General features: G+C 43.2%; 1 protein-coding gene across 1 annotated transcript in view; it reads left to right on the top strand.

The window, feature by feature from the left end:
• The window catches only part of WDFY2 (WD repeat and FYVE domain containing 2), a 123,150-nt gene that overhangs the window by 54,707 nt on the left and 56,382 nt on the right, over positions 1-12,061 (top strand). The window contains exon 3 of the mRNA XM_080925987.1: positions 6,555-6,628. Coding sequence (XP_080782113.1) covers positions 6,555-6,628 — 74 coding nt within the window. The remainder of the gene's footprint in view (positions 1-6,554; positions 6,629-12,061) is intronic.

Below are 12,061 nucleotides of genomic sequence, written 5' to 3'. Positions count from 1 at the left end.
GATGCAAGTACCAGGAATGTGCAGATGAAGACGAATCACAGGGCAAGGTGATTTCTGGAATAGTTTATTCTTGGGTGCTTCAGTGTGGCACACAGGTAAAATATAAGGGGAGGCTGTATGTACTGGTCACAGTTGTCAGTAATTACATTTTATTGTCATACATGCTAACTTTAAAGTTGAGCAGGTTTGGCTTTTATTTCCTAGAATCTCACAAATTTAGGGAACATAGTAGTTAACTGCTCAGGAGGCATGCCAGCTTTTCAACCTGAGAATCATCTCACCTGAGGAAATGAGCTATGCTTGCTCCTGGAGAACTTGAATCAGATTTAAGTCTCTAATGGATTCTTCTGCAAGCTTTCATATTGAGTGTTTAAAAAAAAAAAACAATCAAGATTACTCAGCGCTGTCCCTAATTAATGGCTGTGTGGCTTTGGTTACACAGTAAGTGAAAGGGAAAGAGAATCAAGTAAATGGCTGCAGGTGGTCACAGGTGGTCATGACTGTGTCCTGTGCCGATACTGTCCTGTGACTAGTATTCCACAAGTGTCCTTTCTTGACATTGTCGTCTAGAATAGTTACAATACAATCTTTGTTGTGATTGGCAAGAGAGTAGATCTTCTGTATCTTTGGAAGAAGTGGAGGCTCTGGGTGGGAGGAGTAGTGAGGCCTGGTGCTGAGTCACCAGCAAGGCAGCGTGTGAGAAGTGACACATGTGGAACAGTGACCGCAGATGCATTGTTCTAAATACCAGGTATTGTCCTGCTGGTGTCCCTATCCCTTTTCTAAGCCTTCCAATCACCTGAAGGAAGAAAGCCAGAGGATCCAGCCTTGTGTGAATAAGGTTGGCCCCCACCCTCACCCCCATCCTCATCAATCTGGCTTTCCCAGGGGTTTTGCACTTTGACAAGGAAATTGTGGTTTTGTTCCTGTCAGGAACCTAACACTGGCGACATTAAACCCAAGAGCATCTAGGCATTTGTGTATGCAGATGCAGTAGGAGCTGCAGAAGGCAGAAAAGGAAGGATGAGCCAGGCAGAGAACCCCCTGGCTCCAGGGGAGAGAGGGAGGCTTCCTTCCTCATTCTCCTAAACCAGTCAGAATCCTGGCAGAGCTCTGACTCCTGGTCTACTAAGTGCACCCACATGAGCTGTAGCTCCACATATGCAGCCAGCCTTGGGGCAAATAGATACTTTCTATCCCCCCTGTCACACTGTCCTGGGCCTCGGTGACCTTTAAACAGGACGGACTCATGTCCTGTTGTGTTACCGTGGTGTCGTACTGAACATGGCAGACAGGAGGGAGGCCATGCAGATATGAGAGGAGAAGGGAACTGTTTATCCTCCTTTCTTTAGTTTCTTTGGACACTTTGTCCAACAGATGTCCACGTTTCTTCTGACTACATGCAATGTCCAGAGGATGTGGGGGTAAAGTACGGCAGTTGGTTTCTACACTCCTGATGCTCACACTGTGTGAAGAAGGCAGGTCCTGGGTAAGCACCCCCCAGTTCATTGAGGATTATAGCAGGAGACTATTCCTAAGGGCCTGTCACTGGTGTTCTCAGAAGAAAGTTTTCACTCAGGGGTAAGACAAAAGACAGGGAGGAATCCGCCTTGTCAGCCATGGTGGCAGGCGGTGGAGACGTGAGAGCACGGGTTCACAGTGGCCCTCAGTGCCAGCTTCTCCTTTGGGAATAGGGGACCGGTAAACTACCTTGGCTGCCAGAGACGCAGTGACTGTAGGTCAGGAGGGTTAAGGCCTCATGCAGGGCACTTGGAGGTCTGGAGGCCACGTGGAGCCTCTTTCTCAGGTCAGGCAGGTGGGATTTAAGTTAGCTCCTGGGTATTTATGAATTTAACCCCAGGACAAAACAGAAGCCCCCCCCCCCACCTCCAAATAACAACAAATACAAAGATAGGCCCATCACACCAGCTACTGAAATAACTTGTGTTGCCATCTGTCCAGCGCCCGCCCTGCCTCTTGAGTGTGAGTTTGTGTTAGAGCACTCAGATTTTACACAGGTACACCTTGCCACCCTCTGCTCCTAAGTGCTTGTGGAAATCCTGATTTTTGAACTGCCTGTTTCCAGATCCAATCAAGGCCTACTTGAGGAAGAGGCAGATTGTGGCAGGTGGCATGAGCCTAAGCTCTGACCTGTCCAGTTGGAAGCCCTCTTCCTGAGTCCTCCATTCACTGTGCCCCGGCTGCTTACATCGGTGTCCGTGGGACATTCTCTGCAGCTGTTTTCGTTTTAAGGGAAGAAGAGACAGTTTATTGTGGCCAGTTTGAGGGACCATGGTCCCAGAAGCATAGATTAGGGTTACCCTAAATTCCATGTTGTAGATTTATGATAAGTCAATACATGATTGGACAGTGGAGATGTAGATGAGGGAAAGGCGAGGAAAGCGGAAGAGAAGGCAATTCTGAGGGGAGATGAAGATGGAGCTTGAGGACGGTGATCTGGACCCAGGTGGACTTTGGCGCTAGGTAGATATAAGTATTTTAAGGAATTTTATGGGTAATTTATCTCATATAGAAGGGCAGTGTATATTTTGTCCATTGGATGTAATCTTAATGTGTAGAGGGTTTGTGGATTGAGAGTTTGACATATAAACCTGTATGAAAAGCTGTTGGGCCTTAGAGTCATGTTTGTGTTGGGCAGCGGGGTAAAGAAGACGCCGGGACGGTGATTCTACCCGGGACGGAGGTGGTCATGCTGACGGAGTAAGACCGCAGGGGTGGCCTAGATCACATGACAGAGTTCAACGCACAGCTCTATACTAAAAGCGGCGTCCTCGGAGTGAGACTGTGGGGCCAGTAAAGAGTTGGATTAGTTTATTATTTAATATTTACTGCAACACCGTGTTCTCTTGTGGAAGCAGTTTTATAGTTTTACAGAATAAAGTCACAAATCAAGCCAAGTTTGAAATACGTTGGTGGGTACCTCAGAGATTCAGGTACAGCGGGATGAGAAGCTGTTCTGTAGGCCCAATGTACTGTCTGGTGACATTCTTAGCTCATGGGTTGAAGGAAGCTAGTGGTCCACAAGGTTTTTATCTTAGTCATGGGATGTTAGTTCTGACACAGATACGGGCAAGGGGAGGCTGTTCCAGGGGTAGAGCTAGCCCAAGATAGACAGTCACTGTAGTATTGCACACCCCCACCCCCGCCATTTTTAGATCTGTAAAAGGATAAATGTTGCTTAATTTTTAAATACTGCTTGATTATGCTATGGGACAGTTCAGATACTAATTAGGCTTAGAACATCATACTTGAGGCATAAGCCATTATGGATAGTGTGGTTACTAGAGATAGATGTCCTTTACATAATTTACTGGAGAGTCAGCCCAGATCTCTGGGTATTCCTAGGTAGATAATGGAATTAAAGTTTAGGTTAGAAACTTTTATTTTACTTTAGGCAAACTACACTGAGTAATAAGTATATACATACATACACACGTACATACACACATACATACGTATATACATACATACACACACATCCATCCATACATACATACATATGTACAATGAAAAACAACTCTAGCCAACATTAATGGTCGATGTGGGGCTTTAGTAAAGCAAATAGACACAACACAAAGGCACAGTAAAGCAGAAGTACATAATCTTCATTTGGAACCTCATTAAAACCAATATTAGTATGACTTCATCATTTGAAATATACTAGGTAGAATGCTAGATATCATAATTTTTTACATCTAATCACAAAGTTTTGAAGAAACATGAACAGATGAATGTTTAGTTTTTTAGGGTACTCCATTGCCAGTGTCATTGAAGATGAGTACATCCAGAATTTTCCAAGTCCAACAGGAATGTGCTTTCAGAGGATGTGAGAAAGTCCCTGCCTCCCAGGATTGAGTTAGAAGGTCCTGGATGCTGTTGAGCTTTAAATCAGAGAAGAGTCTTTGAGGTGATCGGTTTTTTCTTTTAGTTGATAAAATCATATGGGTTCATTTTGAACTTTAGTTTTCATAGATAAAAGTGGGGAGGATCTGGAAGGAGCTGGGGGTTGGGAAACCATCTAGTGAGAAACAGGAGAAAAGTCTTACGTTAAACATTCTTTATATAGTAAGAATATTTTAAAGAAATCATTCGAATTTTGTTACTCACTCTATAACAAGATAAAATTTTATATAAGTACATTTTTAGAATCTACTTTGGAAGGAAATCCTTATTAAAATTTATATATATAATATTCACCTTTATAGCTTAATGAAATCTTATAAATACATCTTATAAATAATAAATATTGTTTTATGTAAACATCTAGTATTTAAAAAATTTAAAAACATTTACTATGCCTAAAGGTATTATGTAATAGGTTTTAAGATGTTTAGGATAACCACATTTATAAAGTAATACGTTTTATCAGGCCTTACTCTGTGATCGTCATAGCTAACCCTGAGTGTGCACATGTGTAATCTGGACAAAATCCTAATCATAGTTTAAGCACACAGCAGACAGGCACTGAGAAAACGGGGACTGGCCATAGTGAAGGAGTCTTTCTGATACAAATAACACGAGCACAGCGGAAAGACAGCAAGAACATGTTCAGAGACAACTATGACACAACCGCATGAAATTAGGTTCACGCAGCTCAGCAGACGGGGAGGAAGTTTACTGACATGTCCTTTGAGATGAGAAGAGGCTTCTTACCAGGAAGGAGCAGCAGGTGAGTTTGCACTTGAGGTCTCTCTGTCTCTCTGTAAACAGCAGCAGAAGGAGAGGCATTTGATTGTGCCCCGGCTGCATGCTAGGCGTTAACTCAAGGTTACCACCTGTGCTAAGACATGCCTGGCCACCTTTCCTCAACAAGCCATTAAAAATGTCACAAGTGGGAAGAAAAAAAAAAAAAAAGAGGTGGTCACATTGAGAAGTGGGGGACAGAGAGATGCAGCAAAGCCCTGGACTCCATCTTTAGGGTCCTGAAGTAAGCTCAAAGTTTAAGAAGAAGGCCAGGGAAGGCCCTAACCCATCCCAGCAATCCTATTTGTTTCCCCCTTTCATCCTGTAGGCAGTTTGACACATTGTTAGAACTGTCTGCACTCACCTTCCTCTATGGAGGGATGCAGTGAAGAAACCATCAAAATGGCTGTTCAGCTTCGGACTTCGTTTAATGAGAGACCTTTGTCAAAGAAGTAATGCAGAGAGTAGTGGAGGGTGACAGTTGGACATTTTAATTGGACATTCCAGGTGGCCTTGGGTTTTGTGTTCACAAGTACATCCACCTGCAGACTCATGTAACTCTCTCTCTCTCTCCCTCTCTCCCTCCCTTCCCCCCCCCCCTTCTCTAATAAGATGAAATAAAATGATGAATCTGGCAGTTGTTTTTTATAAGGGACTGGAAAAGGTAACATCATTTGCTAGGAACAGAGCAGTACTGATATATCGTTGAAGCCATGGATGCGTGCACCTCTCGCCCTCCACCTGAGAAGCTTCTGTTGCAGTAGTCAGCAGTTAATTCAGAGACCCACAAGGGCACGATGTGCAGAGACTGAAAGACTTCAAAAGAATGTGTTTTATTCTTACTACTGCCATAGGGTAATAACTCCCACCATAGTTTTCTGAGGCCACCATAACAAAATCCTGCAAGGGAGTCAGTTCAACAGCAGGACTTTCTGTATTGTCTCAGGTTCTGCAGGCCGAGACCTCAAGGTTTCTGCACAACTTTGGCTCATCTGCAGGCTGTGAGGGAGTCTGGGCTTTGCTGTTCTCTGGTTTCTGGTAGCTTCCTGACCTCATACTTAGCTCTGTCCACACCCTCACATAATGTCTGAATTCTGCTCTAAGACATTAACGATGCTAAATAAGGGCGTCTCCCTGCTTCAGCCTGGTGCAGCTTTGCTAATTAAACCCACAACTCCACTTACAAATAAAAACACTGTATACTTACCACCACAGACCTGTATGCTTTATTTGAATGTAAACTTAGGTCTCTTTTAGCTTCATACAAAGAAAATGATGCTACAATTATTTTCAACTAGGAACCTTCAGTTTACCTCATAAACAGAGTCAAAGCCCCCTGGCAGCTCAGTTACCCAATCTAAGTTCTGAACTAATATGCTTTTCTGCACTGGTGGGTGTATTTGAATGTTTAGCATCAGAGAGTAAAGTCTAGTTTTTCTCCAGCTCAGAAAGCAACACCTGCTCCTATTTAAAATGTGGCTCAAGTGGTTCAGGAGATTAGTGATCAAAAGTTTACACAGCACAAAGCAGAGTCACTCTTGTTCGCAAGCGAATTTACATCCTGAATTGCCAGCATAGGCCAGGACCGCAGCCTTTATTCTTGCCAGCTTTGTATGTCTGACTTGTATATTCAGTACGAGGGCAGCTTAAAAACCAGGGGCTTGGTTGTAAAACTGTTTTGACTTTGTTGGCGAGTATGGTTTAAATGAGCTGCTTGAGGAGACAGTGGGGTGAGTTTAACCACACACTTAACTCATCAGACACTCCTGAGTCAGTGACAATCATTAGACACTCCTGAGTCAGTGACAGTCATTGTTTGTTAATTCCATCAACGTGTTCATCTCTTTCAGCTCCATGTTCATGCATGTCTTTTAACCCGGAAACAAGAAGACTGTCCATAGGTCTAGACAATGGTACAATCTCAGTAAGTACAAATAAGTAAGATTTCCAGTTGAAATACTTGCCTTCCTGCCTAGTGTTATGCACTGTGATATCAAGTTGTCTAATAGTTTTAAGTAGCCGTCATTTTCTAGACGTCATTTTCTAAGTAGAACGCATGGAGCACAGGAACTCAGTGAGGGAGAGGCTGTCTTCACCTCTGTGCTGTGGCTCAGTGGGCCCTGCCACTGTGGTGGTTCCTGGCTGTGGATGTTAGCAGGCAGACGCTGTAGCTGTGTGCGTTTTCATTAGTGAGAGGGAGCTGATATTCCAAACTCGATGTACTGTGATACTGACTGTAGATCAGATGTGTCAACTGAGTGTTAGCAACAGACACACAAGGGGAATGCTTTCCTTCCATCTGCACAACGGATCTTGTGTTTGGTGCTTTATGTTCTCTTGGCTCCCTCTTGTCATCTGAACTCTCTTTAACATGAACAGAATGCTGCAAACATGAGTTTGTTGAGAAAGTACAGATCAAGATTTTAGATATGGACCCACATAATATTCGATTCATTGATTTTAGGTCTTGAGAGAACTGAGGTGCTTAGGGGTTAGACATTTAGGTTTTATCTGTCTTTATCTTACTTACTGACCTTTTAACTACTATACTGACTATGAACAAGTGTGATCCAGCTGTTTCTCCATTCAGTGAATTATCCTAGCTGGGTGTGGTGGCCCACACATTTCATTCCAGAACTTGGAAGGCAAAGGCAGGCAGATCTCTGAGTCTGAGGCTAGCCTGGTCTACAGAGCATGTTCTAGGACAGCCAGGGCTACATAGAGAAACTATGTCTTGAAAAACAAAACCAACAAAACAAAACATCCAGTGTTGCCTTTAGTCCTGGATGTTCTAGCACTTGTGAACCGAAAGATCAAACACTGCAGGTTACAAGGGCAGGGGCAGAGCACCAGGCAGGGGCTGGAGGAAAGATGCTGTGACCAAGCCCACTATGGGCGCCACACTAGAGAAGAAGACGAGGAGGAGGGAGAGGAGAACATTGAAGAGATGGAGAGGAAGGCAAGTGGAGATGTTGACAGAGTTGGGGACAGGTGGCCTTTGTGCCACCACACTATGGCATGCAATATCAAAGAGTCGAAGAGCCTGTCCTTCCAGATAGCTGAAGGTGAACTTGTCAATATCACACTCTAAGATCATATTTTATTTAACAGCTTAACTTAAAATTTATACATAATAGAATATTATGTATATGCCTGTAGTCTTACCTCGGCCTGTAGGAATGTTAGAGATGTGTTTGAATATTTTCTAATTTTGAAGTAGTTGCTAAATGGCCTTAAAGGAGATATTAATAATATTTTTAAACATAAATAAGTTTATCAGCATTATTTGTGGGACTTCTCTAATGTTTATTACTTGGTAAGATTTTCGATTTCATTTGGTAGTTCTCTACACTGCTGCTTCCTTGTCACTTTAAGGAGGGCCATATTTTAAAGGAGGAATGCATATACAATAATTTATTACGAATTTTAAATGTTATTTTTGTCTTACATGTATGAGTGTTTTGCATATATATGTGTGTGTATGTATATATACACACACACACACACATATATATGTACATATATATATGTGCATATATCTATATCTATATATATATCTATATATATCTATATCTATATCTATATCTATCTATCTATCTATATATATATATATATATATATATATATATATATGCATCACATGTGTGCCTGATGCCTGCATGTACCAGAAGAGAGCATCAGGTTCCTTACAGGAGGCTCTGAACTGCCAGGTGCATGCTGGGAACTGATCCTGGGCTATCAACAGGCACATTGAGTACTGTTGGCTGCTTGCTGAGCCATCTCTCCAGCCTCAGTTATTTTTAAAAGAGAAAAGAAACAACTGGACTGCTTAGTGAAGCAGAAGGGCTGGTTGCAAAGGAAAAGAAAAGACGGGCTGAGACCTGGGTGTTGCACATTACGTAGTAAGATTGCTCATGGGATGTTCACTGCCCCTGGAAAGCCTTGGATCTCGGTTACTTATGAATGGTCCTTTGCACTTTTAAAGTTGATATAGATGGTTAGTTGACTTGGACAAATTTGACTCTAGAGGCAAGTTATGGGTAGATATAGCTATTTATAGAAGTGGGGAAACCACTGACTTACTCGTCCTCTTTGTAAACAGAGCTCTCAGGTAACAGGAGTATCAGGGGCAGGGACTTTTGTGTTTTTCTGGTTATTTACTACAGGGTCAAGATGCCAAATGACCTGCCTCTAAAGCAGTGGTTCTCAGTCTGTGGGTCGCAGTCTGTAGGAGTCAGATGACCACCTCACGGGGTTTGCCTAAGACCATCAGGAACCACAGATATTTATATTATAATTCAGCTGTAGCAAAATTACAGTTATAAAGTAGTAGGTTCTCAGCCGGGGAGTGGGGCATTGTGCCCTCACTCTGTCAGTTATTCTCTCTAGAGACTCCTGACCAGTACACCCCTTTAAATATGGCGTAGAGTGAGAGAGTGGAGAGAGGGACTCTTCTTCCGTATTAGGGATCTAGCTGCGTGGCATAGGCTGACCATTCAACCTCAGCCCAAGGCCCACACTATGCTCACCAATGGTTGACTTCTCGCCAGGCTTTTTTGTTTTGTTTTGTTTTTGTACTTGATTACCTCTTTGCTTGTCTTCTATTATGTATTAGTTGTGTGACCAATTACTTGTCTTTCTACCTTTAGCTACTTAAAGACACAGCGCCGACCAGGTCTCCATACCATGACCTCAGTGCACCACCTACTCCTCCTTGACCTTGCTGCTTGTCAGGATTACCCCTTCTGTGCTGCTGCTTATGTGTGTAACTGCTTATGTATATGTGTATGTATATTGGGTGTAAGCTTTTAAGTTTAAATGTGTTTCAGTTCAACTAAGCACAGAGGCTACGTGCCTTGTACCTTGTAAGGGACCGGAGGGGACCTGGAGATCTTCCCAGGAGAGGGAGGTAGAGGACAGTATCATAAAGATAAAGGGACTAGGAGGGCTAAGGGAGGGAGGGGAAGGGAAGGGAGGATAAAGGAGGGAATGTGGGGAAGGACAACTAAAGGTTGTTGTGTTGACACTTCTAGAGGAACGGAACTGATTGAGAGAGAGACAAAGACAAAGTTGTGTGTGTGTGTTTACTAGAGTGCATATTTTTTAGAGTGGCTTATAAGTTATTGTCTGATTGTTTCAGTAATGACTGCCATGGCAGGCCCAGGAATCCAGTCCACGAGGCTGGTCTTCAGCATGTGCTGGAATCCAGAAGATGTAGGCTTTAATGGCAGAGAGGGAATGGACTTGCAGCAAGGGCAGGGCAAGCAGGCAAAGAGCAAGCACACTTCTTCCACAGCAGTGGCTCTCAGCCTTCCTAGAGCCACGATCCTTTCACACAGTTCCTTGTGCTGTGACTGCCAAGCATAGAATTCTTTCACTGCTCCTTCATAACTGTGATTTCGCTACTGTTATAAGCCATAATGTAAATATCTGTGTAGTCTTTCTGGGGTCTCAGCCCACTACTATTCCACAGTCTTTGGACTGCCACCAGATTTAAGGTGGATTTTCCTACCTCAAAAGACTAAAATTTGGGGTGTATCTTTCCACTTCAAATGATTCAGTCAACAAAAATCCCCCACAGGCTTACCCAACCACTTGGGTTTTAGTTAACTTCAAATGTAACAAGGTGATAACTTTTAACAATTGATGGGAGAGATGCCAATATAGAAATAGTTTCCGTTCAGAAATTTTTTACCAGTCCTACTCAGCAGTAGTTATAGATAGTCATAGAAATGAAAAATGTTTATTTTTGTAAAATTACATTTTTTTCACCAAACGGTTACAAAGTCAACATTTTTATTAATATTTTGTCAAGATAAATTTGGGTCTTGAAAGAATTTTGAACAAGCACTGTTTCAAAGAGTACTTGTTTTAAAACTTATATTTATGTATTTGTTTATGGGATGCATGTTCTACTGTATGAAGTCCTGGGGACAACACTCAGGTTATCAGGCAGCACCTGTGGCCCTCAGCCAAGGTCTCAACAATATAAACATTTTTTTCTGGAGCTATATGTATTGATATGCACTTGTAATCATAGCTCTTAGCTACAGTGAATTAGAGACCAGCCTGGGCTCTATATGATCTGTCTTAAACAAAACAACACAAACCCAGCCTTCTCTGGAAGTTACTCATATCTCTGTGTTAGAGGAACTTTGGCTAAGACTAGAGGAAAGAATTAATCTATATTATTATTACTGTGTAAAATAAAATGTAATTGATCATATGTGGACTTGTTTGGGTCATGACTTTCCTACTTGGGTGTGTGTGTGTGTGTGTGTGTGTGTGTGTGTGTGTGTATACATGTGTGTACCTGCACATGAATGTGCCTGTGTATAGGGATAAGAGGCTAAGGTTGCTTGCTTTCCTCGATCACTTATGTCTGAGACAGGGTCTGTCACTGAACCTGGAGCTCACCAATTAGGCTAGACTGACTGGCTAGCAAGCCCCAGGGGCCCTCTTGCTTCTGCCTCTCTAGTGCTGGGATTATAGGGTTATAATACCTACTCCCCCACACTCCTTTGTGGGCATTGGTTTCGTGCTTGCACACCAAGCACTTCACTGACTGAGCCATTCCCTGACCCTGTCTTACTGCCTTTACTTGTATTGGTTGACATGGGTTAACGAGATAAATAGGAACTAAAATTTTATCAATTCCCCCTTATAATACTGAGCTTTACCACCCCACTCCATCCCTGCTTCCCATCAACCCCAACATGTAGGTTGTGTTCCTCGCATGTCTCAGATGGAGACAGTGAAGCCGGGAGGACTTACATAGTTTATCCAGTAAGAAGCAGCTGGCGAACAAGGGGAGCCCATCCATGGCCTTGGGAGTCATGTTCTCAGATTGGGAGTCTGTCTGTCTCTCCTTCCCAGGCTGTGAAAAGCAGACCGTGCTTGCTTTCAGTTCTGTAGCAGCAGAGGTCCTTGGACCACTGTGGTGCTGTGCCACATGTTAGGTGAATAAAGGAGAGAGCGTCTGAGCCCACCCCACGGCACATGCGCAGAGCTCTGCACTTTGCATTCTGTGTTCATGTGGTTAGCTCAGGCCTAGAGATGCACCTCCACATGCCACGTCCCAGACTCCTCAGACCTGTATTATGCACTCAAGTAGAAAACCTAAGTAAGGCTGGGTTAGCTCACCTGACACATGGAAGAGAGCTGGGAGGGAGGAGGGAAGAGGGAGGACGATGAGAATGGGAAGGGGCACAGGAAGTAGAATGAGAGTGTGCTCCTGACGGTTTGGGGGCGTAACACATTTTTTTTTTTTTGTACATTCGGAAATTGCAGACTTTTGCATTGCTGCTTGCCCTGTTCTGTAGGGATTCACACTTTGCAAGTTAAGTGAACAGCTTCC

The sequence above is a fragment of the Micromys minutus genome (assembly GCF_963924665.1).
Source record: "Micromys minutus genome assembly, chromosome: 12".
NCBI classification, from domain to species: Eukaryota; Metazoa; Chordata; class Mammalia; order Rodentia; family Muridae; genus Micromys; species Micromys minutus.
This window is presented reverse-complemented; position numbering and strand designations above follow the sequence as displayed.